Here is a 27,601-nt window from a genome sequence, read left to right on the forward strand (position 1 = left end):
TCAGTTAGACAGGCAGAGATCCGAGCCGCCACCTGGGTGTCCGAGTGAGGGAAGGAGAGAATTAGTTGGGTGTCATCGGCATAGCTGTGGTAAGAGAAGCCATGCGAGCGAATGACAGCGCCAAGAGAGTTGGTGTAAAGCGAGAACAGGAGGGGACCCAGCACGGAACCCTGAGGAACTCCAGTAGTAAGAGGACAAGGTTCCGACACACATCATTAATGATCACCGTTCATCACACTTCATCATAAGATCTAAAACAGTTCATGTGGTCCAATTCTCAAGACATTTGTCTCAGTCGGCTGCCTTGCATTAAGTTGTTCATTTACTACCTGGCAGGAGAAAAAACTCCCCAAAAACCCTCTTTGGGGATAAAATTGGGAGAAATCCATAAAGGACGGCAATTAGCATCCGGCCCCAGGTTTTAACATCACATTGTGACAGAATGTTAATGTGTACAGTGTTTATATGATTTCAATGGCTATAAACTGTGTTTGATTCAAATTGTATTCACTTCATCTAACATGTTAATGTAATAACTAATATCTAACATCACACAAACTATAATTCTAACACTAAACATTATTACACGTATTATAATTTCCACCACTAGGGGAGCACTTCTGGCTTAAATCCCTAACATTGGCTTATGGGAACTGTGCAGAATGTGGACGGTTAATTTAAAGTAAATGCCCACAATCAGTTGATAATGAATAAAGAAAAGGAGTGTAAAGACAGTCTTCCCTATTAAACTTCTGCTTAAGCTTTATCCCAAACTATTTTATGGATGGACCAACGACCAGAGGTTTTTAGATTAAAAAACAAGTTGCATTAAACCATGGTTTTATTTTTCAAATTCTCCTCTAGCAACAATCCAGTGTTTGACCTTGACGTAATAAATCTTAACAAAACGGTTGTCTACTTTCACTCTGTTGTATTTAAAAATTAATGGAAACCATAGGGTCCTATATCTATACTACATAATGGAGGGTGTATGAAATTAGGAGTCTCACACCCTGAGACAAAGCAGGGTGAATACATTATTACAGTTACGTTATTATCTTTAAATATCCATACAACTCTTTTCCCCACAATCGCTGATGCTTAGTGGTATTAATCACCAGCTGTAGGACTCTCCTTGGCGTGGCAGTTAACATCCCATACAAACTTTGATTACCTCAAGAAAGTACTTATGGATTTGAGGGCATTTTTAAAATTAATTCAGAGATGTGTGATGACCACTATCAACAAGATTATGGATTTCCTCTATTAACTCTCATCCTTGTTTTTAATAAGTCAGATGAAGGTAGTATCATCTGCATACTTCACAAAAGAGTGCTCGTCATGGTGATTCACATGTGCAAAAGTGTTGTTTTTATTATCAAAAAAATCTCATTTCCGATGTGTAGTATTTTTCAGTGAAGTTTGCGTTCATTATTTGCATTATTGGGGCATTATTTTAACAACAATTTTGTACATTTATTTTTATTAAGTGTAGTGGCTTCAACTCCATCAAATATGGTATTAAGCCGCAAAGGGCCAAACGGGAAAACCTTTTCAGACATGTATTCTAGGCTACAAAACATTTAATTGTCCAATCAGCCGTATCTATTTTCGATCCGTTGATCCATTTATGACGGTTACCTTGTCACATTCATTACAAAAACAGGCTGAGCCTGAGAGGACTCATCTCAAGAGTGAGATGAGTCCTCTCAGGCTCAGCCTGTTTTTGTCGAGACACGGTTAAAAACCTATTGGCTTCCCGTCCAAAAGCACTTTTCAAGATATCCACTTTCACGTTAATGCTCCCTCTTGTGTTTAATCTAAATTCTAAGATAGATTCAAACAGATGAGACAGCCAGACAAAAGACAATATAGCAGCAACATTATCTTTGGCTAAACATTTTGGGTAGTAAATACAATATGACTACTACTAAGTAGTGGATAAAAAAGGGCTCTCCACACTGTCAATATTACCGCACCCTTTGACTCTAAGCTACATTCCAAGCCAATTTAGCACAAGGGCTTTCCGGTGTGGGAAGGAAGTGCTGCTGGAGGAGAGGACAAGTGTCTTTATCGGCAACAGACACCTGTATCCGTAAATCCACTAAGGCCACACATAAGGCAAAGGGACTGTTTTTAGAGCAAAACCAAGTGGTGAACGTTTCTAAGGCCATGGCTTCAGTGAGTGAATTGCAGCATACGATCAAAACACTGGTATTTTATCACAGCTGTTGAGAGTGTGAAACATGATTAGGCTGAGGACAGAGGGCTTACATCTATAAAGTTCTAAAAAGGAATTTTCCCTTTTTGAGGCATTTATCATATTCAAAAAGTTGGTGATTAATCTGGCAAGACACACAATTTAATAATGAATTAGCCTGCCCTCACCAATATTGTAACATATGTAAACATTGAACCCCTGAACACACATTCATTTTTTTAATAATGTTTGAAGAATAGGGGGCGCTGCAGTTAATTGTTGAAAATCTGCATTTTTTTTCTGCCTATTTTCATGATTTTTAGAGTTGCAAAAGACCTCCCAGGGAGTAAACACAATTCTCGCAGTGTGATCTCGAGACCTTGCTCTAAAAATCGCATTTTGCCGGAAGAAAATCCAAACTATGTGTGTAGGGAGCATTTTTTTAAAAACACAATTTAGCATGAAAATTTAAAGTTGTTTTAACTCAACCATAGTTTATCTAATCTGGTCCATATTTCTCATATAGCATGAACTTCTCACCGTGTAGACATCCATATGATCATTTTTAACCTTAGTCATAGCGCCACCTGGTCACAACAGGAAGATGAACGTATTTTTTTTACACCCTGCTCCTCAAAGGTTAATGTGATCCCTCTCAAAATTTTCTAATAACGCTTCACTGTGAAAATTATATGAATCCGATAATCTGTGGCAAGAGGGTCCATCGGCAAAGCTGATCTTCGCCAGGGACATGTACGATCTGCATTAAGTGGAGATACTGTGTAATTATTCATAGTTTCCTTTTAATTCTAACCTGAAATTGACCAAAAGTAGTCTCTTGAGAATTTGAAGGAAACTGGCTCATGTATGGTATTTTGAGAGGCTAATTTTGGAATAGTACATCAGAATGTCTGTCACACCTGTAGGTCAAGTTGGGCTTCTGTCCCGTCTCAATGGTTGTTTTGTGACTTCCTGTTTTATTTTGATAATTAACCCTCCTCTCGTTTCAGGTTCCTGGCCCCTCCTCATGTGTCACCAGTCTAATTGTCTTCCCTGATTCCTGATCGTGTCCACCTGTTCCCACACCTCCCTCAGTCTGCATCTCCCCTTGTCTTGTGCCAGTGTGTTATGTCATTTTGCCGTGCACACCTGCCCCAGAAAGGATTCAGGCCCAGGTCACAGTTTATGCTCTTGAGCCTTTTATAGTTCTACAGCTCCTCACGTTTGTTAAGTACCTTCAATAGATTGACTTTTTGTTATTTCCTCGATAAGCGAGAGTTTGGCTTTTTCTTTTGTTTCCTAATCCGCTCACTCAGTTTTGCTGGAGCATTTTCCATTTTTCTCTCTTCGGAGAAGTTTTACGTTTCCAGGGTCGTCCTTGCGTTTTTTGTTGGACATTAAAAACCTTTACTGAACCTTATCTCTGCGTCCGAGTCCTCACCTCGAGATCCCTGTGACAATGTGCTGGTTATTGCTGAGTGACACCTTGGGGATGTGTACTATTAGTCTCAAGTGAAACGATCATGTAACTATTGATAGTTACATGATGTAGGTTATCCCTAAAGGCCGGCGCATGCTTCTGCCTCTGCGTCGTTGCGTCGACGCACTTGTTTCAATTCATGGTTCTGCATGTGTTGCAGAGCAATTCACCGCCAGAACAACAGGCGGAGTAACGTGTTTTTGTTGAAGACGACCTAGAGAGTCACGTCTATTTGTTTATTTATCATAGACTTTATTGCCCCATGCATCGCCACTGCTGCTTTTCATCGCGGACACATTTGTCCCGTATTTTCCTCCACAACTTTGTGCACCTCTCGACCGGCGTTTGCGGCGATCTCCCTCGGTGAATCCAACCCGCCTCTACAACCCGCCAATGATGGCTTGTATAAGCGGTCATATTTACGCATTTCTTCCGACAAAAGTTCTTCAATCTGATCCGTTCTCTCGTAAACATTCTTCGTTTTAATAATGGCGGTATCGGGCTATGAAAGCGGAAATGTGAGACTCCATAAAGGATGTAGTTAGCGGACCAATCGCAGCCTTGTGCGCTGCGGGAGGCTTGCGTCGCTTTTGATGCAAGCCTAGAAAAATGTCTCGACACACGCAAGGTGCATGGTGTGAAAAGCGACGCAAGGGGGGCTTGCGTCTGCGTAGCAGAGTGTAAGGCGGTCTGGGTGAGGATTAGCACAGGATTAATCAGCAATTGGATTTCGAGTTTACTCACTTTGGACCCCCGATTCGAGGGAGTGCGGATACAGTGTGCGGTTACAGTGCGTTCCTCTGCACGATAGGGCTATCCGGAGACAGGGTTCACCGGGTTCAGACAAACTAGTCCATCTGACGCCATGGTTCTCAGCTGGATTGTCTACTCCAGGTAGGGAATGTGTCCTTACCCCAAGTGAAGGAGTTCAAGTACCTCGGGTAAGATTGTTAGGTTTTTTCAAAGAACTGGATCCACAAGGCAGACTGAACTTCAGTACCGAAGTTTATTTTAACACACACTGTTGGAGGTTGAGACTGGGGAGGCTGGATGCTGGAGCTCCGGAAGGGAACTGGCGAGGCAGGGAGAAGCGCTTGTCAAAGCGGAGGAGCAGGACACAAAACGAAACTGGGGAAGAAGCAGACGGCTGGAAGTTAAATCCTGGACAGCAATACCATTCGAAACAGCAGCCTGGAAGCAGATTACCACAAGAGTAACTGACGAACCGGCGATGACTGGAAGATCAGACCGGGCTTAAATACTGGAGATGAGTAGAGCTGCAACAAATAATCGACTAAATCGACTACGTGGATTGTGAAAAATTGTCGACGTGGATTTTTAACGTTGACGCGTCATATATTTTATGTCAAAGCTGCCGGTAATTTTCATTCAGCATTGCAATGCACTACCGGAAGTGCAGGGGGCAGTATGGCTTACATTTTTTCTATATGCACCAAGGCAAAGAAGAAGAACGATTTTGAATCATGGCGGAACAGAGTGTGGGAGAGGCGAAACAAGCTCGACCGAGAGCTTCAAAAGTCTGGGAATATTTTACCAGCAAACAAAATTAAAAAGTACAATGCAAAATCTGCAAGATGGAATTAGCATTTCATTCCAGCACCACGGCAATGCATGAGCATTTGAAACGGAGGCATCCTGGAGCCACTACGTCTTCTCCTGCTGATGGGTAAGTTTAAGTTAACTGCCTAAGTAACGCGATTTCAGTTATGTTACGTGCAATGTAGTGAATTATCAGAGTAGCCTGTCTTTTCGTTCGTTCTGAATAGTTAACCTCCTCCACTTAGCATTCTTCAAACTAAATATTGTGGAAAAATAGTAATTTCATATCAACAAATTACGAGAGCTCTACTCTAGCATTATACAAAACTATGATACTATAGCCTACAACGTTATAATTAAAGCTTTGTAGGGGTTTTCTCTTTCTCTTTTAGTGCTAAGCAAAGGCGTGTGGACGAGTTTGTCCTGAAGAGGCACTCATGCACCCCTCAGAAGGCAGGAGTCTTGACGGAGAGCATCCTTAACATGCTTGTCAATGACATGAGACCTCTATCAATGGTAGAGGATGAGGGCTTTATGCAGATGGTCAACACATTTCATCTCGGTTACACCTTACCTTCCAGAACTCATTTTACAAAGCTCATGGAGCAAAAGTATGAAACTTCACTTGCCAAGGTTAAAGATGCTCTGAAAGCAACTGAGAACAAGATTGCCCTCACAACTGATGCTTGGACCAGTGTAGCCACAGATGTCACGGTGTGGTTCACTTCCTGTCTTATTTTGTCGTTTTCTGCCACTCGTGTCCCCGGGTAACTTCACTTCCTGCCTTGTCTCGTCATCCCCTGTGTTCGTCTAATAGTTTCCACCTGTGTTCCAATCACCTGCACCTCCCTTGTGTATTTAAGCCGTGTGTCTCCTGTGTCACTTGTCGCGTCATTGTCTTTAGCCACGCATGTCCTGTCTTTGTCTTGGATACCCATAGTTCATGCCTGTGTGTTTTTGCCCCCTTGGATTTTTGACCATTGACTATTAAAGTCCTTTGTGTTCCTGTTGAACTCTGCGTCTGAGTCCTGCCTTCCACCAGCACCCCTGACAGAATGACGCGACCAAGAAAGGACTCAGCAGAGTTTTTTCCCTTGGACGAGTTCAGGGGAACCCGTCTAGCAATGGGCGGTCCACGGAGTCTCCAGCGGGCTGCCCGTAGTGGGGGAACGGTCCTCCCGGGGCTTCCAGCTGGGTACTTGTACTACTCCGTCTCCCCATCTGGAGCCCTCAGTAGGCATCTGGGTCACCATCCGCCGCCCCCCACATGGTCCCCAGAGGAGGAGACCATTTCGTGGTCGTCTGGCGGCGATTCGCACTGGGAGCGGGTAATGGACCTTGCGGTCCGACTACAGGCCACCTATGCTCCCCACGCTCGGCCGCAGCGCACTATGTCCAGCGCTGGGCCGCAGCGACGTCCCGACCCCGCTCGGTCGCAGCGCAAGATGTCCAACGCTGGGCCGCAGCGACGTCCCGATCCCGCTCGGTCGCAGCGCAAGATGTCCCGCGCTGGGCCGCAGCAGATTCCCGTCCCGGCCTCCCGACCCAAGCCCCCGACCCCCGAGCCAGTGCCACGATCCATGTCCCCGACCCCCGAGCCAGTGCCACGATCCATGTCCCCGACCCCCGAGCCAGCGCCACGATCCATGCCCCCGGTACCAGCACCACGTTCCATGCCCCCGACCCGACCAGTTCCGGCGCCACGTTCCATGCCCCCGACCCGACCAGTTCCGGCGCCACGCTCCATGCCCCCGACCCGACCAGTTCCGGCGCCACGCTCCATGCCCCCGACCCGACCAGTTCCGGCGCCACGCTCCATGCCCCCGACTCGGCCAGTCCCCGCTCCGAGACTCTCAGCCATGACCCCGACGCCCCCAGTCCCCGCTCCGAGACTCAGGCTCCCTCCCTCCCATCCCATGGTCCTCTCCCACCCTCCCGTTGGTGATTTGAGGGCCGTCTGGGATCCGGCCCTTGAGGGGGGGGCTATGGGGTGGGTTATGGGGGGGGCTGAGCCGCCGCCGACTGCGGAGGTGTTCCGTGTCCCCGAGCTGGAGCCGACTACGGAGGTGTTCCATGTCCCCGAGCTGGAGCCGACTACGGAGGTGTTCCCTGTCCCCGAGCTGGAGCCGACTACGGAGGTGTTCCCTGTCCCCGAGCTGGAGCCGACTACGGAGGTGTTCCCTGTCCCCGAGCTGGAGCCGACTACGGAGGTGTTCCCTGTCCCCGAGCTGGAGCCGACTATGGAGGTGTTCCCTGTCCCCGAGCTGGAGCCGACTACGGAGGTGTTCCCTGTCCCCGAGCTGGAGCCGACTACGGAGGTGTTCCCTGTCCCCGAGCTGGAGCCGACTACGGAGGTGTTCCCTGTCCCCGAGCTGGAGCCGACGGCGACGACTACGGAGGTGTTCCCTGTCCCCGAGCTGGAGCCGACGGCGACAACCGCGGAGGTGTTCCGTGTCCCCGAGCTGCCGCCGGCGACAACCGCGGAGGTGTTCCGTGTCCCCGAGCTGCCGCCGGCGACAACCGCGGAGGTGTTCCGTGTCCCCGAGCTGCCGCCGCCGACAACCGCGGAGGTGTTCCGTGTCCCCGAGCTGCCGCCGCCGACAACCGCGGAGGTGTTCCGTGTCCCCGAGCTGCCGCCGCCGAAAACCGCGGAGGTGTTCCGTGTCCCCGAGCTGCCGCCGCCGACCCCGGAGGTTTCCCGTGTCCCAGAGCCTGCCATTCTAGAGACGTTCCGTGCCCTGCAGTCGACGCTCCGGAGCCGGCTTGGTGACCACCCGCCGGGCCGACCCCCAGAGGCTCCCCGCTCGTCTGGCCACCCGCCGGGCCGACCCCCAGAGGCTCCCCGCTCGTCTGGCCACCCGCCGGGCCGACCCCCAGAGGCTCCCCGCTCGTCTGGCCACCCGCCGGGCCGCCCGCCAGAGTTTCCCGGGTGGTCCGACCAACGTCTCTGGTTTCCCTCCCCCCCACCCCTTGTTTTGCTCTAGTGTGAGCCGCCTGGAAGTCGGTCCTTGAGGGGGGGGTACTGTCACGGTGTGGTTCACTTCCTGTCTTATTTTGTCGTTTTCTGCCACTCGTGTCCCCGGGTAACTTCACTTCCTGCCTTGTCTCGTCATCCCCTGTGTTCGTCTAATAGTTTCCACCTGTGTTCCAATCACCTGCACCTCCCTTGTGTATTTAAGCCGTGTGTCTCCTGTGTCACTTGTCGCGTCATTGTCTTTAGCCACGCATGTCCTGTCTTTGTCTTGGATACCCATAGTTCATGCCTGTGTGTTTTTGCCCCCTTGGATTTTTGACCATTGACTATTAAAGTCCTTTGTGTTCCTGTTGAACTCTGCGTCTGAGTCCTGCCTTCCACCAGCACCCCTGACAACAGAGGCATATCTTGGCATCACATGTCACTTTATAAGTGATGACTGGGATTTCACTAGCTTCTGCCTCACAACCATGCCACTTGAAGAGAGGCACACTGGACCCAACATTGCTGCATGGGTTGAGCAGGCTGTGGAAAAATTTGAGATCCCTACAAGCAAAATCATGGCGGTAGTTCATGACAATGGCTCCAATGTTGTGCTGGCTGCAAACATCTTGCAAGAAAAAAATGGGTGGGTGTCTGTCCGCTGCACAGGCCACACTTTGCAATTAGTAATAAATCATGCGCTGAAAAACCCACAGATCAGCAAAGCACTTGGAGCTTCAAGAAGTCTCGTTGAGCACTTTAAAAGAAGTGAACTGGCTGCAAGCAACCTAAAATTGAAGCAAAATCAAATGGGGACTCCTGAACACAAACTTGTCCAAGATGTCAGTACCAGGTGGAACAGCACCTATCACATGATTAGTCGCCTACTGGAACAGAGGTGGCCAGTCACTGCAACCCTTTCTGACCCGGCAACACAGAGAGGGAAACAATACCTGGACCTCAAAAGCGATCAGTGGACCCTTCTCGAAGAACTGTCCCAAGCTCTCCAGGCCTTTGAATGTGCCACTGTGTACTTGAGTGGTAAGAGTTATGTGACAGTCTCTGCACTGCCTCCTCTGGTCAAAGGGCTTCTGAAGTCCACCCACACTTCTTATGAGACAACTCCTGTGCAGGCCTTCCAGGCAGCTGCTTCAAAGGAAACCACTGCACGGTGGTCAGGAGAGGTCACCTTCACCGATGACAAACAGAGCAGACAGATCATTGCAGCCGCACTTGACCCACGATTTCTAAAACTGAAATTCCTGACACCAGAGGAGAGGTTCAGTGTTCAAAACAAGGTACAAGCTCTGGCACTACAGCACATAGATAGGAGTACTGGGAACCAAGATGCCACAGCATCAGCTGAAAAGGGATCTCCAAATAGGAGGACTGTTTCAGTACTGGATTCACTGCTTGGATCAGATTCCACAGACAGTGACAATGACAAGTGAAGAGGACGCACACATCCAAAAGATCTGTAATGAGGTGCTGAAGTATTTTGGAGAGCAGCCTCTTTCAAAGACAGAAAGTCCCCTGTCTTGGTGGAAGTCGAATGAGGCAAGGTTTCCAGCTCTGGCATCACTAGCCAAATCATTCTTGTGCATTCCAGCTACGTCTACTCCCTCTGAGCGGCTCTTCTCAGCAGCTGGGAACATCGCCTCCAAGAAGAGAGCCAGCCTCACTCCAGAGCATGTCAATATGCTCACGTTTTTACATTGCAATTTGAAACGTGTATGAATTTTGCACTTGCATAGGCTTGATTGTTATTTTGAGTTACTTTTAAAACTTTATTTGCACTTTACTTTGCACTTTAATTTGTATTACTATTTTGTTTATTTATAATGATGTTTACACAACTTGTTACTCAAATACATTTGAATTCAAATTTCAACATTGAGTCAATATTTTTTGGGGGGGGAAATAATCATTAGATTAGTCGATTATTTTGGTCGATTACCAAAATAATCGTTAGTTGCAGCCCTAGAGATGAGTAGAGGCAATCAAGAGGATCAGCAGCAGGTGGCAGGAATTGCTAGAAGACCCCAACTAGACCAGCTGACAACCAGGAAGGGGAGGGGAAAAAAACTCAAAAGACAGACAGACCCAACAAAGATCGAATGTGAGTTTAGCCGGAGAATCTGAGCAGCGGGGGCGATATTGCACTCGCTTTACCGCACCGTTGAAAAGAGAGCTGAGCCGGAAGGCAAAGCTCTCGATCTTCATTCCTACGGGTGATGACCGAAAGAACTAGGTGACTGGTACAAGTGGCTGAAATGGGTTGCCTCAGGAGAGTGCACTGCATGAAAAGTGAGATTTTCGTCCCCGTAAACGCCCGGAAATCTCCCTAATTTCCGACAATTTGCAACCCGCGCACGTCGTGTTTGTCTGTGCCACAAATTGTCGGAAACAAACCATGACGTAGGTGGAGAGCTGGCGGAGGTGCGAATGGCCCGAATTAGCATATGAATGCAGCGAAACCGCGGGTGGCCGAGCGGGCTTGAATATCCTTACTCCTTATTGGATGAAACCACAACTAACTAACAAATAAAATCACTCGTGATTGGCAGCAAAACCACACGTGGGCAGACCAGGCTTGAGTTTCCTTGTTCATGATTGGATGAAAACAACTTTTAATCACTCGTGATTTTATCACCCTCATTTTATTTATATATTCATATTATGATCTATATTCATTTCATGGTTATCCTATGTAGGCTACTACACTATTATTAGGATACCAACCAGGACATCAATGAATTTATAGAGAAAATGAACATTTGCCACATGTTTATGCAAAGAAAGAGCTTTATTAACAACACACAAACAACAACTACATACAAAGTGAGGATCTGCCCGCACTTGGGTAACGGCGGTTTAAAAACTACAGCTCAGTAAACTGTCCGTTTGCCTCCTCGGGGTTGTAGACCGTCACTGGCGCCGTGTTTTCCGAGGCAGGTCTGTTGTGCAGGCGGCTCGTGTGTGTGTGGCGACCGTACAATCCACCCCGAGACCCCGCCAACAACGCCGTCCCCTCCGTCCGACGTGAGCTCTACGGTGGCGGAGTTCCACCTCGTCATCAGCCAGCACACATTGTCTCGATTCCAGCAGCTGTAAAAACAACAATGTATCAGTACTGTGCGATGCGTACGGACACAACACATCTATCAATGCACCTGAAAAAAGTCAGCAAATAAACTCTGACCCTCTTTCTTCTCGCTCGACTCCGCGCTGAATCCTTCGCAGCTTCCGTTCGCAATGAGTGTTCCGCCTGAACCTGAAGCTCCTGCGTCCCGTCTCACAATACGTCTCACAGGCGGCTGGAAAACAATTAAATGAGTGTGGTATGAATACAAAAAGAAAATCAAACGCAAGTCACAGTAACATTTAACAAGGAAGGAGAAACAGTGTCACTTACACACAATGACGTCGTCTAAATCTGGACTTTTCCCGGAGCAAATACGAGGTCACCGCCTCATTATGAGGCGAGATTAGTCTGTGAAAACAAAATGTACAGTTATGATCGGTATCTATACGTATACATTCCCTTATACCGCAGGATGAAAGCATATTCTTTAAATCTGACCCTTGCTCCGGTTCGTAGCGCCTGTAGTTCGTCTCGGAGTTGTGAAGACGGCGCACCGCTTCCTGTAAACGACACGGCAAAGAAAACACACTTTAATAAAGCTGTTTCTGCTCACTTGTAAGGCTACTAGGCTACTCTTAGCTTAGCTTGAGGCTACGCTACTCTTAGCTTAGCTTGCAGTCATCGAACGTATTCTTACCGCTATCTTGGGATTGTGCGCCCGTCTCCTCTTCTTTGAGTCGGTTCCTCTCCTCCATGGACAGAAACTCGCAGAGTCCCGAACGCTTCAGCGGAGCGAACTGCTCGTTGATATCGGCAGTTTGTTGTTGGAGTTGACGAGACGATCCACTGAGAGCGTTCAGCAGCTTCTTCTCGTCTGTCTGCGGACTGGCCGAAAGTTGGTGACCGCGGAGAGGAGTTGAAGGCGAGTTGAATGCGAGACGTCGTCCAGCCATTATTCACGAAGCAGCAAAAACCAAACAAAGGAACTGGAGATACAGTTCTTCTAAATATAGTAACACACGTGTCTGTTTGCATGCTCGTCTTGCAAGTACTGCTGTATCAGTCATGCCTATGACCTCACACGTGATTGGACGAGGAGTCTAAGGGTCCTCCAATCACATACAAGGTTATTGTTATACGGAAGGACCAGTATTTTAGGAAGACAAATGGTTGGGACTTTGAAACAGCTGATATGCTTTATGTAAAGCAGTGTTTTGGTGTCAGCAGAACGACTTTCCCTAGAAATCTGTACAGTGGTGCCTCTTTCTCCATTTCTCCAAGGCACTGGATGAGTCTGACATACATGCAATGTTGACAATGTATCATCAGATGTACCTTTGTGTCACTGAGGTTGAATGTTTTGCCATGACATGTAAACGGGTAACATATATGAATGTAACTTACTCAATCGATAGATGCAGAGCAGAAAGGTCAGCATATGTTTATGCTAAGTGGTGTGGAAACACTAACAGTTTTGAGGAACCCGTCCTTGACCCTCTAGCAGAACTACGACCAGCCATTATAAAGCAGTTTATAGTTATTAATGTTGTGTCAAAGGGTACGGCATTTAAACATGTTCTTGCACAAGTTTCCTGGCTTCATCTCCACCTGGACAGACATTTTTATGGAAAGCCAATAGAAGTTTGGGGCTTGCAGGGAACAGATACGTCATACCCAGCATCATTTCTGCCAGTTGAGCGCATTGCTAGAAGATGTGTGGTTAATACATCCTCTGTGCATTTAAGTAAGACCAAAGAAAAGCTCACTGTAGTCCTGCCACTATGCACTGTAGTTGAGCTCTAGGAGACTGATCTCTGCAGACCCCTCATGCTGATTCAAATGTTGTTTGCATGGAATGCTCATTTTTCCTTGATTAAAACAAATTTTTTAAAGAAGTTAATTTGTATCTTTTTTACATAACATTTGCCATTGCTAATGGCGTACACAGTAATCTAGCATATTTGAATTAAATAAATCAATTCAAGCTAAAATGTAAGAGTCTATAATTAGGCTACTGAGCCTGATCTATTTGTACCAGAGATTTTCTTACCTTTTAAAAAAATGTCACCTGGGCTAAAACTCCCTCTGCGACCCTGATTTGCATTGGTATAGCTCACAGCATTTTCATTTACATGTCAAAGCCTCCCCTAGAAATAGGAGGAGGGGGGTCATGGGGGGACAACTGCCAAGGGAGGCCCACGTCAATTTCTGACAATTTACGGCAGTTTTCGGCGTTTCCCGCAAATTGCCGCAAACCTGAAATTCCACGACAATTTACAGTGCCGCATACTGCCGAAAATCCCACTTTTCATGCAGTGGTGGCTGGCGTCTCCCTTAGAGATAGGGCGGGAAGCTCAGCCATTCGTGAGTAGAGCCGCTGATTCTTTGCGATGAAAGGAGCCAGTTGAGGTGGTTTGGGAATCTGGTAAGGATGCCACCTGGGCGCCTCCTTAGGGAGATGTTCCAGGCACGGCCAGCTGGGAAGAGGCCCTGGGGAGGACCCAGGACTAGGTGGAGAGATCATATCTCCTCACTGGCCTGGGAACCTCTTGTGGCCCGGGAAAGGGAAGTTTAGGGTTCCCTGCTGGAGCTGTTGCGACCCGACCCGATAAGTGGTTGAAGATGGATGGATGGATCATCACAGGCTTTTTAGCTCCTTAAAAAATAGAAGATTTTAAGTAAAAGGAAATTGGGAGTTGTCAAAAATTTATTGGGACTTTATTTTCTTTCATTTATGTGAATATACATGTTTTTTTTCTTTTTTGTCAGTAAAACACATTTTATTCTATAAACATTTCATAATCCATGTCTTGGGTCTCTCTTTAAATCCACAGTAGCAAGATGTTTTCACTTTTAGTAGTTTCAAGCTGCGATACTTGATTAGTAAAACATCCAAGGGGCTCAAAAGCCCTCATTGTTTACTTATTCTGTGTTCACATTCACAGAGCAAAGACTTGATGCTTATTAACAAATTATAATGAATCCTTGTTTATCTGAAGTTGGCATACCCTCTTTGAAGCCGTATTCACCATCCAACTGATAGCCAAAGTGAAGAGCATTGTGAGAAGTCATGTTTCTATGGGACATTTAGGAGATTACAATAGCTTTTGTGCAATGCGGATTGTGTCGGCGTGTTCCAGCACTGCACAGCTGATACCCATCATAACAACATGGTATAGTTGCTGATTAGGGACCTCCTGCTTATTCTAACAGAGCTGGTCCTCATTAAACACAGTGCTCTATGTGAGTCAGCGCCAGCGGCTAAACCCACAATTTGCCAGCAGCCTGCTAAAATCGCCTGCACAAGGAACGGATTAGTCCAGTATATTTAAAAACGGGTTAAGGTTTATCCTGGCAATAAACCATTATTCTTTCTAGTTCTGGCTATTCGTCTGTCACCACACCTCATTAAAAACATTCCAAAATGAAGGCAGAGGAACAGACTTCAGAGCTCAATCCAACTACGCCGATATATGGCGCATGGAGTAGAGAGGCTGCTCCTAACCGCCATGAATCGCAAGGTTAGCGGTTCCATTCCCGGCTGCTCCATGTCCCATGTTGCAGTGTCCTTGAGCAAGCCACCTAACCCCAAGTCGTTCAGGAGAAAAAGCGTCAGCTAAATGGCCTGCAATGTAACTAATGTAACTAGAACCAGTATCTAGAAGGAACTGCATTAAAAGCTGGAGGATCATTAAGTTATATTCATTCATTCATAAGTACCTTATTCTAAGAGTCTCAAAAGCCACTAGGACCTTTGACTGTGTGTCAAAGTAATACTTGTATTTGGAGGTTTTAGCTTGGCTTCAGCAGGGCCGTCTATGACCAAAGAACTGTGAAAAACCTCAGCATTTTTTTCTCCCACTGAGAGGCCCTAGAGCTAACAGAAGGCAGAGGTCAGGGCTCGCTCTTAAACAAAATGTCTTTGACTGAAGTCCTGATGGTAGAAGTACTAAACAGTATGCTTATTGTGTGTTATTATCGTACAATAATAACAACAATTAACCGAATTTTTACAACAACCGATTTTTACAACCTAGGGGCTTCCATACACGGTGTGCATTTGTCAGTAAAAATAATTCCGTATCAAGAGCAGTATCGTGATTGAGTCAATCCAGTTTGGACACCAATGGAGGACTAAAGGAGCCACTGTCACGATGCAGCTGCTGCAGACAAGCTGAATTCTCTCCCTATAAAAGAAATGTATCCTGCTGATTAAGCCTACGCCAGAGCAGGTTCAAGTTTTTGGATGTGTGGCTCTGGTTATTTTGCTAAACTTAGCTCAGTCGCTTACGGTTAGTCGATCCAATGTCCCATTAGCCAGCTCAAATTAACGAGATGATTGATGTCAGGCTACCTCGTTTCCTCAAAGGCCGATCCAAGCTCAAACAGTCTTGTTAATTTGAACCAGATGATAGACATTAGGATAATCGCACGTCCTACGTTAGAAGACGGAAGTAAGCGATGATCATGAATGCATATGAGGAGTTCAAGATCATAATATGTATATTTTAGACTGAATTCAACATATTGTACATCTTTTCCATTGGGATGGATGTCATGTGTACAGAATGAACAGTCTCTCCACCTCCGGGGGAGGGATCCTCCTCGGTCTCCCTCTAAAGGTTTCGTCCCTTTTTCCCCTATCGAATGCTTTCTTTTTTGTGCTATACAAAATAAAATTAATTGATTTGAATAGTCTGTGGCAAAACCATCATCCACACAGAAGCCTCGCTTTGAAATAACTACTGGGTGTTACTTTAATATGTCTCCCTTCATCCTACTGTGTTTTGCCCTGTAGGGAACTGGGCAGGAAAATCATTGCTTCAAGTTTCTGAGTTTTGAAAAAGCCAACTGGTCTGCTACCTTCACACATAACATCTCTACTGAAACATCACGCGGCTGAAGACATGATTCTAGAGCATAACCACTATTAGGCATGTCACCTTCCTGTTCTTCATCATCTCTTTGCAGTTTTGGTTGTTCACCATCACAATACAACATGTCTACATCCTGCTCACCATCAAGCTCACTTCTTGTCTCATACAGTGAATCTGCTCACATGTGATTTTATTTAATATCAGCATCATCATAGTCATCATCAATAGTTAAATCTTCATCATCATCAACAAGTGTTGGGTCACATAGGTCTCCTAATATTGTTGATGAATATGTTTAAGTTTATTCAGCACCTGCATTAGTTTGGAACAGGTGATCCTCCTGGTGTGAATGGATCATCACTGTGACATCCTGTGATAACCTCTGTAACACAACGTATCGTTTTACTCTCATCACTTGAGATTCGCTTCTTATTTTGGGTAATGCTTCCACTGTTTTCTGCCCCTCAGACTGGACACAAACAACGTTGCCAAGTATTGTTCTCTGTCATTCTTCAGGAAGAGGAGTGATCTCTAAAAACGCTATGCACCTGGCCAGGCACGTGCACAATAGACTCATAATGATTCTCAAGCACCTGCCCTTTTGCCCCTGGATGAGAAAAGTGTCCCTTCTGGTGTAGCCCATTTTTTTCTTCATTCCTCAATATTTAAAATAAAAATGTCTCCCAAGTGTGTTTAATATCGGACGGGGCACTTATTTGAGTTCTTTTCGCCCCAACATGCTCCGTAGCGCTTACTAGCTCCGCCGCGCCCTCCCTCCTCCTCCTTTGTTTAATTTAATTCAGTCATTGAAATGAAAAGTAGGTCTTAAGTTTAGCTACATATCTGGTGAGGTAAGTTGTGGTATATTATTAGTGTAATGCTGCTTATGCTTCAATTCTGTCAGCAAACATTAAAAAGAAATGTGTGTTTAATGTCACTTATTATGCACAACATTGTTTATCTCATCTAGAAAGTTTGCAGTATAATGTCAAGAAAAGAGAGAGTCCAAAAGCAGAATGACAGGGACTTGCAGCAGCGCGACCGTCACTTTAGTTTTTAGTGATCCCCGAAAAACAGACCGAAAACGCTGCAAGTAACTGGTTTTGGGCAACGCAAGCTTTCGCAGCCATTTTAGGGGACCTTTAAGAGGGCATTAAGGTGGACATCATGAGCGATGTGAATGAATGAGATGGTGCTGGTGGGGATCTAGAAAGGAGACCTGGGATGTTTTCAGACGCACAAATTAATGTCGATCTCTGTATTTATAGTAGTAGTTTATATGAGCACCTGCCCCCCAACATGGCTGTGAGATGTCTATTCAACATGTTGAGGTCACACAGTTCAGGTGAAATGTCAGCAAGCTCCAGTTTTTAAGCCATAGCAAGTCTCACTGCATGAAAAGTGGGATTTTCGGCAGTATGCGGCACTGTAAATTGTCGTGGAATTTCAGGTTTGCGGCAATTTGCGGGCAACGCCGAAAACTGCCGTAAATTGTCAGAAATTGATGTGGGCCTCCCTTGGCAGTTGTCCCCCCATGACCCCCCTCCTCCTAATTTTAGGGGAGGCATTGACATGTAAATGAAAATGCTGTGAGCTATACAAATGCAAATCAGGGTCGCAGAGGGAGTTTTAGCCCAGATGACATTTTTTTAAAAGGTAAGAAAATCTCTGGTACCAGGAAACTTGTGCAAGAACATGTTTAAATGCCGTACCCTTTGACACAACATTAACAACTATAAACTGCTTAATAATGGCTGGTCGCAGTTCTGCTACAGGGTCAAGGACGGGTTCCTCAAAACTGTTAGTGTTTCCACACCACTTAGCATAGACATATGCTGACCTTTATGCTCTGCATCTATCAATTGAGTAAGTTACATTCATATATGTTACCCGTTTACATGTCATGGCAAAACAGTCAACCTCAGTGACACAAGGGTACATCTGATGATACATTGTCAACATTGCATGTCTGTCAGACTCAAGATTGTCTGGTGGAATGGAGAAAGAGGCACCACTGTACAGTTTTCTAGGGAAAGTCGTTCTGCTGACACCAAAACACTGCTTTACATAAAGCATATCAGCTGTTTCAAAGTCCCAACCATTTGTCTTCCTAAAATACTGGTCCTTCCGTATAACAATAACCTCGTATGTGATTGGAGGACCCTTAGACAAACAGACACGTGTGTTACTATATTCAGAAGAACTGTATCTCCAGTTCCTTTGTTTGGTTTTTGCTGCTTCGTGAATAATGGCTGGACGACGTCTCGCGTTCAACTCGCCTTCAACTCCTCTCCGCGGTCACCAACTTTCGGCCAGTCCGCAGACAGACACGAAGAAACTGCTGAATGCTCTCAGTGGATCGTCTCGTCAACTCCAACAACAAACTGCCGATATCAACGAGCGGTTCGCTCCGCTGAAGCGTTCGGGACTCTACGGGTTTCTGTCCATGGAGGAGAGGAACCGACTCAAAGAAGAGGAGACGGGCGCACAATCCCAAGATAGCGGTAAGAATACGTTCGATGACTGCAAGCTAAGCTAAAAGTAGCGTAGCCTCAAGCTAAGCTAAGAGTAGCCTAGTAGCCTTACAAGTGAGCAGAATCAGCTTTATTAAAGTGTATTTTCTTTGCCGTGTCGTTTACAGGAAGCGCTGCGCCGTCTTCACAACTCCGAGACGAACTACAAGCGCTACGAACCGGAGCAAGGGTAAGATTTAAAGAATATGCTTTCATTCTGTGGATATGGATATGGATATGGATACCGATCATAACTGTACATTTTGTTTTCACAGACTAATCTCGCCTCATAATGAGGCGGTGACCTCGTATTTGCTCCGGGAAAAGTCCAGATTTAGACGATGTCATTGTGTGTAAGTGACACGGTTTACTGTTTCTCCTTCCTTGTTAAATGTTACTGTGACTTGCGTTTGATTTTTTTTTTGTATTCATACCACACTCATTTAATTGTTCCAGCTCCCTGTGAGACGTATTTTGAGACGGGACGCAGGAGCTTCAGGTTCAGCCGGAACACTCATTGCTGGCGGAAGCTGCGAAGGATTCAGCGCGGAGTCGAGCGAGAAGAAAGAGGGTCAGAGTTTATTTGCTGACTTTTTTCAGGTGCATTGATAGATGTGTTGTGTCCGTACGCATCGCACAGTACTGATTCATTGTTGTTTTTACAGCTGCTGGAATCGAGACAAAGTGTGCTGGCTGATGACGAGGTGGAACTCCGCCACCGTAGAGCTCACGTCGGACGGAGAGGACGGCGTTGTTGGCGGGGTCTCGGGGTGGATTGTACGGTCGCCACACACACACTAGGCGCCTGCACAACAGACCTGCCTCGGAAAACACAGCGCCAGTGACGGTCTACAACCCCGAGGAGGCAAACGGACAGTTTACTGAGCTGTAGTTTTTTAAACCGCCTTTACCCAAGTGTGGGCAGATCCTCACTTTGTATGTAGTTGTTGTTTGTGTGTTGTTAATAATGCTCTTTCTTTGCATAAACATGTGGCAAATGTTCATTTTCTCTATAAATTCATTGATTTCCTGGTTGGTATCCTAATAATAGTGTAGTAGCCTACATAGGATAACCATGCAATGAATATACAGCATAATATGAATATATTAATATATATATATAAATAAAATGAGGCGGGTGACCAATAGCGACAGATCTGCCAACCAATCACGAGTGATTGAAAGTTGTGGTTTCATCCAATCATGAACAAGGAAACTCAAGCCTGGTCTGCCCACGTGTGGTTTTGCTGCCAATCACGAGTGATTTTATTTGTTCGTAAATTGTGGTTTCATCCAATAAGGGAGTAAGGATATTCAAGCCCGCTCGGCCACCCGTGGTTTCGCTGCATTCATATGCTAATTCGGGCCATTCGCACCTCCGCCAGCTCTCCACCTACGTCATGGTTCGTTTCCGACAATTTGTGGCACAGACAAACGCGACGTGCGCGGGTTGCAAATTGTCGGAAATTGTCGGAAATTAGGGAGATTTCCGGGCGTTTACGGGGACGAAAATCTCACTTTTCATGCAGTGTCCGTTGCCTCAGTTATTACAGCGCCATCAGTTGTAAAACTTTTATATATTATTACTTCATCTTCCCGTCATCAGGCACTTTGCACTCGTCCTCACAAACATGGAGTACTTTGTTTGCTACGTTTTTTATTTTTTTTATTATTTAAAGCAGTTTCCTTTCTTTGTTTTCTTTCTAAATTCATTGGTCTTCTCTTCATTTGTCTCCTTTCGTTTTTATTGGGCTATGTCAATTTACATACGTGATAGAAAATCAGAAATCACCGTTAACAGTATTTACTAATGAAAGAGACATGTTGGATTTATTAGAGAAGCATCATGTGATGGAAACTGGATTAGCATGACATAATACATCCATATACCACGTAAAAGAAACCGCCGCTAGCTTCAATTTAATTCATTTTATTTTGTATTACAAATTTGCCTCAGAGGGATTTACTGTCTGTACACATGTCTGTCTAGATGATAGGATAGTAGCAGGTATCAGGGCCACGGCATGAGGCAGGAGCAGGGTCCAGATAGAACCATGATCCATTGGAACCTGTGAGGCGAGAAAGCACAAATACTTGAAAGAAACAAAGTTCGTGAAGCGCATTAATGTTTTCAGTAGGCCTAATAGAATATCAATCGTGTTAAAACAAACAGAGGTTCCACATACTGTGGAAAAATTCCTCCACTTGTCAAACAGAAGGAAGATGAGTGGCAAGCGGACAACTTTTCGCACTGCTAGGCTAAGCTGGCTGCTAAGCTAAGCACATCTCAACATCTACCCTGCGCAGTCTGCAGAGGGCCGTGTCCCTAAAAGACAGTGGTTTGGAAAACGTTGTGAGACAGTTGCCACTTCAAACACAGCCGTCAAACGAGTTGAGAGCACAGCAAACTGCAAAAGGACAGCAGGAAGAGTCGCTAGTTCAAGATGTTCCAGCCGCTGGATTTCTGCCCCATAATGATTATGTGTGTAGTTTTGTGTTTAAAATACGAGACCCCTCGTAAGGGGGATGGTATTTGACATGCCATGCGATAATGGGAAAGCTTTGGCAAGAATGTTGCATCACCAATATTTGTGCTTGTAAACAGGACTGACAAACCAATGACCCACTCTAAAAAAAAACAGCACCTTTTGAGTATAAAAGGACTAAGATGCAAAATAACAAGGTCAGTCAGAGAGATGTGGAGACATTAAAGAAAAAGAGAATATTTCCCTTTTACGTGTCCTGTTGTTGCTTAATTATAAATTCTCAACCATCAGGTCCCTGTAGGAATAATGTTTATCTGTGAGTTTTAACACGCAGCAAAGTACTTAAGACTTGTTTACTTCACTTGGAGCCTCTTTTTTATCTTTAATGTCTCAGGCCTGATTACAACCACATGCTCTCGGACGGCTGAATGCTTCAAAACACTCTTTGTTATGTCTCGTTTCACATTGCTCCTGTTATCCATACACACAGCCTTTGACGGGAGTCGGCTTCTTTTGTCATGCTCTCAGCAAAGGTCAAAGATGACAGTGAGGAGTGAGGGGGAAGAGCTTGTATAGGCAGATGGTTAGAAGAAAGGGATGTTTGGTGAATGAACCCCATCCCCCCACACTACAGCCCTTCCTCTGCAATACTGTTTTTAAATCCTTGCGGGTCGGCTGATGTGACCTTTATATTCACCTTTCTGTTCCTACACATTTTCTCTGCTGTTGTATGGTGTGGCGAGCACACACACACACAATACATTTTTTTTTTTACAGCCTAAAATTGCAAATTACAAATTTACCTCAGAGGGCTTCACAGTCTACATGTCTGTCCTGAAAACGTCACATCGACGGAAGAAAACTTAGAGAGGACATCGGAGGAGGGATCCCTCTCCTGGGATGGACAGACTACAATGGATGTCATGTGTACAGAATGAACACTGCACAATACATTAAATTCCTATGACAAATTCTTAAAATAATTGCGAGTAGTAAGCTAGGTGTACAGCAGGACCACCACAGGGAGAACCACCATCCACAGAAGCGTGTGGGGAGGGAAAGCACAAAGACTTATGTTGGGTAAAGGGTAATGTTGGTTTATGATGACAGTAACAGTAATATGATTCATATTTAAAATAATAACGATAGCAGCAGCAGGTGTCTGCCGGGCCAAGGAGGCAGGGTCCAGATATAACAATGATCCATTCAGAGCGCCTTTAGGCCCTCAAACTCATGCACAACGCTAATTAAACTATGTGCTAAGCTAAAAACATCTGATGCCCCTGGTGGAAATACTAACAATGTGCTGGGTACCTGACCGGTGTTTGTTTGCTTTGATCAACATCAAATCAAAGACCTGGTAATCAGAGTACTTGAGTAATGAGGACTACTGCCCCGACATCCTGGAGCAGCGGGCAGCCTACCGCGACATCATGGCAGAGCTATACAACTTGGGCCTGCGACCAGCTTTAATGTACCCAGCAAGACTGACAAAACGTGTAAGAGACATTTCTGAACAGCCAAAGAAGCCAACGCCTTGGTCAAAACACAGCTGGACTCAAAATGACTTATGAATCCACCAAAACAAGGTGTAGACCTTGGTTTTGAAAGTTAGCGTTGATATCAAACCCAGTTACTGTCACAACAGCCACCACGGTGGGGTGGCGTGGCCGGAAGTAGGGCTCAGACGCAGAGTTTAGTAAAATACTACTTTTAATAAATCCAAAAACCAAAACACCAGGGGAAAAAAAAAACGAAGGCACGGAAAAACGCAGACGGGGAACAGGGACTTACACGACACAGGGACGAGGTTCAGGTATAACATGCAATGACGCGACAAGGGACAAGAGACACACATGGCTTAAATACACTGGGAAGGTGCAGGTGATTGAACACAGGTGGAAACAATCGTGGACATGACAATCACAGGGGATGACAGGAAGATAAAAACAAAAATAAAACGAGGCAAGGGCCGAATTCCAGATGGCCCTAAAGGGCTGGCAGAACCGGCAGAGGGCAGACACAGGGCGAGAGGGAGGGGACCAGGAGACTAGGGTCGGGCCGCCCAGGGAACTCAGTCGGCTGGGGAGCCTCCGGGGGTCGGCACAGAGGGCAGTCATGCGGCCGGGTAGCCGTCAGGAGTCTGGCTCGGGGGCGCCGGCTACAGGACACGGGGGGCCGGGCTCGGAGGCGACGACTGCAAGACCCCGTCCCCAAGGGCTGGATTCCAGACGGCACTCAAAACCCTAAAGGGCGGGAGGGAGAGGACCAGGGGACGGAAGGGTGGGGACCTGAGTCGTGGAGCCGGGACTGGCGGAGTCGGGGGCACGAGTCGTGGAAGTAGGGCTCAGATGCACAGTGGATGACCCAGGAACACTAGAGGCATGAAATTCAAAAATAAAACAACAACAAGAACCCAAACCGTGACAGTTACGGCGGTAAGTTTTGTTGTTATAAAAATATTTGTTTACAACCTATGCAACCTATTTACAACCTCTAATTTCTCCTACATCAAAAGGCAGTGGATGGATGTCATATTTCATTCAAAATGTTCAAATAGATCAAGTGAGGGAAGCTATTTTTGTTAAACAATGTAACATTTGAACTAGTCAAAGATGCCTCAAGCTGTAACGTCTCGTTAGCCTCATGTATCTGTCTGTGTGTGTTTCCACTGATTGCACTCTACCTACTCAACTGCCCCGTCCACCCAGCTTTTGCCAACCCTCTTTTTTCTGTGTCAATCTCCGTGTTTGAGTGTTAACCGAGCATTGAACCATGACAGGACAATCTGACCATCAGTGGACAGCGCTGTGCGTTCTGCTTTCCAGACGCAAGGAAAGACACTGTACAACGACAAACAGCTGCTCTCGGGGTTGGACAGCGGGGCTGGAGACAACTGGTTTAAGGAGGGAGACATGGAATACTGGGTGAACCGTGGCAACTGCAATTTCACAGATACTGGGTTGATGATGGGGAAGGTACCGATATATCTGGGGGAGAGCTTCCTAGACTCTGGCTTTCGTCCAAGGACATCCCCCCACGCACAAAACAGACTGGCCGATGCGGTAGGCAGGGGCGAGGGCGTGTCGTCGATCTGCCACCCTCCTGTTCTTCTCCGCCGTGCGAAGCATAGCGGCCCGAGACGCTTTCCAGACCCGCCTACAATGACTGGCGTTGCTCAGGACCGATGGCACAGCAACCTCAACCTCCTGGCTGGGAAACAGAGGAGGCTGATAGCCCAAGGAGGCCTCAAATGGGGACAGTCGAGTGGCCGTTGACGTGTGGGAATTGTGGGCGTACTCGACCCATGGGAGGTGACGGCTCCACGAGTAGGGATTGGTAGCGATCACACACCTGAGGATGGCCTCGAGCTCCTGGTTCAGTCTCTCCGTCTGGCCATTAGTTTGGGGGCGGAATACCAATAAATCGGCGCTCTCACGGGCTGATGGAAGCTTTGACAGGGGAATGAAGTGAGCCTCCTTCGAAAAACGGCGCACCACCGTCAAAAAGACGGTGTTGCCATCTGATGGAGGGAAACCCGTTACAAAGTCCACTGCGATGTGTGACCACGGACGTTGGGGCGCAGCGATGCCTTGTTGCGGTCACAGGTAGTGCAGGCCAGCACATAAGCACGGGTGTCCTCCTCAAGGGATGGCCACCAAAATTTGCGGCGAAGCCAGTGTATAGTCCGTCGGATGCCGGGATGACCAGAGAGGTGGGACTCATGGGCCCACGTTAGGACCTGGGAACGGACGGGCAGAGGAACAAACAGGCGATTCGGTGCCCGCCCCCCTGGGTCAGGTTGGGCCTTCTGGGCGTCACGTACCACCCATCTCCCAGGTAACAGCCCCAAGCACGCACAAGGCGGGAAGGATGGTGTCAGGAGTTGAGTCGCCCTCTTGGGCAAACTGACGGGAGAGAGCGCCCGACTTGGTGTTCTTGTGTCCCGGCCGATAGGTGAGTGTGAAATTATAACGGCCGAAAAACAAAGCCCAGCGGGCGTTGTGTGAGTTGAGACTCACTCATCCATATGTATATGGATATATTCCAAATTCCGGTGAATGGTCCATACCACAAAGGGGACCATCGCTCCCTCCAACCAGTGCCTCCACTCCTCCAAGGCCAACTTGACTGCCAACAGTTCTCAGTTTCCCACGTCGTAGTTCCTCTTCGCCGGAATGTCTGCGGGAGAAGAAAGAACAAGGATGGAATTTAGAGTCGGAAGCTGACCGCTGGGATAGTACGGCTCCAACGCCGGTGTCAACCTCGACGACAAACTGGCGGGTCTCATCTGGATGAACCAGGATTGGGGCCGAGGCGTAGCGTTCCTTGAGGGCACATAATGCCTTCTCTGCCTCTGGGGTCTATGAAAAAGGTATCTTAAAAGGAAGTGAGTTGAGTCAGTGGTGCTGCTGTTCGGCTGTAGGGTTAGGGTTAGCAATAGAAATGAGCAAATCCCAGAAACTGCTGTAGCTTCTTTCGTGAGGCGGGTGCTGGCCTGTAGTTCCTCTCCCAGCGGCGCTCCCGGATACGGTTATCCATGTTGATGGAGAGTGTGAGAAGCTCCTCTAATGACTAGCAAGCTTGTCCTCAACAGCTCCGAAAGACTGTTGCGATAAATCCCCTTTAGTGCCTCCTCGCCCCAACCGGACTCAGTGACCAGGATCTGGAAATCCACAGCATACACTGCAGCGCTGGTCGTCCCTTAGCGAAGACTGAGCAGGCGCTGAACCACACCCCTAGTGTAAACCGGGTGGTTGAACACCTTCTTGAACTCCTTTATGAATAACAGGTAGGTGATCCGGTCTGCACTGTGTCTGGAGGTGTAGTTGGTGGACCCAAATGCACACGCACAGCAGTTCGATTTGTAGCCAAATAATTTTATTTCCCATACAACATGACTCTACCTTTGAGTGCTTGATAGTGTACTTAAATAGAAGGTGATCTGAGTTCAAGTGAAAGGTGCTTATGACATCTGCAACGGAAGGATATCCTACTTATCAAGTTTTTGTTATTGTTCAGCATGCCACAAAGTTTTTAAACAATTTTTTTTCTGGCATTTAGCATTTATTTTCGGTCTACTACTGATACTGTGACAATTTTGGAAAACAATTTTTTTCCTGATGATTTGGAAGGTTATTTCACAATGTCATTTAAAAGTGGTCAATGCCTCTCAGGCAGCATCCTTCTCTTCCGGTTCTGCTGTTGTTTATGTACACTGTGCAGTTTAGACCCTGTGATCCACAGGGTCTAAACTGCACTGTACAGGCTTTTGAGATAATAATTTCAAGATAATTTTCATGCCAAGATATCAGGTGAAAGCCATAAGCCAAATAAAGAAAAGGCACATATCGGTTTTATTTTATAATTTAATTAAAATAAACATTTTGGGCGTTCTTGCAACTATGAACATATTGTAGCTGAGGGTTTATGGTGCACCTATACTTCAGGTTAATAAAACAATTTCCATTTCTGCGCCAAATGGCAGCAACTTTATTTCCATTTCCAAAAACACACACTCGTGAACACCTCTTTCTCTGCTCTCCTTCCGTATAATATTTTATTATTAAAATAAGACAGACCAAATGTTAGTGAAGTTGTATACAGCAGGGCTATTCAACTTCAATATCAAGTTGGCCAAATATGAACATCACTGGGTGTTCGTGGGCCACACCAATTATTTTGGTGAATAATTGTTATACAATAACTTGTTAATGGATATACTGTATTGCACTATATGGAATAAACCAGTCATACATCCTTTCTTTCACTTTAATGTCATGCAGAACAAAAAAATCAGACATTGCAAACATGTCTGTCATGACGCGCGTTATGTGTGCTCCAGGTGCTGTGCTCAAGACTGCACGGAGATGTGGGAAGTGCAGTATTTTTGTTGTCAGGTCTGTTTTGAAAATTGCTAGCTTTGTTTTAAAAGCACAAGGTTTCTCAACCAAATCAGCGATTGACTTCTCCCGCCCCTGCACTTCAAGATTCAAAGTGTTCAAGTGTCAAAAAATGTCACACAGAAAGTACACTTCTGCCATAAACTGTTCGTCCAACATGCGCTCCAAGAGGTTTCCTGCGCGTTTGTGTTTACATGTGCGAAGGAAAGACACAATCTCCTAATGCAGTTCACAGAAACGATCTAAAACCTTTCCATTGTTGAGCCATCGGGCATCGTTATGGACGAGTAAGTCGGTGTGTTCAGCAAACGTGTCAGCAAGCAGCTGACGGAAAAGGCTGGAGGTTGAGCGGATGAAATTTACAATGTTCATGACAGTGTCCATGTTGCTTTTTAGCTCGCCATTGAGCTTTGCGCACAACACGGACTGATGAATAATACAGTGTAAAAACTGTTTTGTGGAGCAACATCTGACAGTCTTGCCACCAGTTCTTGCACTCCGATCATGGTTGGAGCGCCATCAGTAACCAACAGGCAAACTT

At 46.3% G+C, this 27,601-nt stretch overlaps 1 protein-coding gene across 1 annotated transcript; it reads right to left on the reverse strand.

Moving 5' to 3' along the window:
- Nucleotides 1-10,983: 10,983 nt before the first annotated feature.
- LOC144409442 (uncharacterized) lies at nt 10,984-12,559 on the reverse strand. Its single transcript, XM_078104215.1, has 5 exons — nt 11,979-12,559; nt 11,780-11,841; nt 11,612-11,689; nt 11,399-11,513; nt 10,984-11,304 (listed from the first exon to the last, which is right to left on the reverse strand). Exons 1-3 carry the CDS (start codon nt 12,232-12,234, stop codon nt 11,672-11,674), a joined length of 336 nt encoding a protein of 111 aa, XP_077960341.1. The 5' UTR covers nt 12,235-12,559; the 3' UTR covers nt 10,984-11,304; nt 11,399-11,513; nt 11,612-11,671.
- Nucleotides 12,560-27,601: the final 15,042 nt, after the last annotated feature.

Source organism: Gasterosteus aculeatus, chromosome 6, assembly GCF_964276395.1.
Source record: "Gasterosteus aculeatus chromosome 6, fGasAcu3.hap1.1, whole genome shotgun sequence".
Classification (NCBI taxonomy): Eukaryota; Metazoa; Chordata; class Actinopteri; order Perciformes; family Gasterosteidae; genus Gasterosteus; species Gasterosteus aculeatus.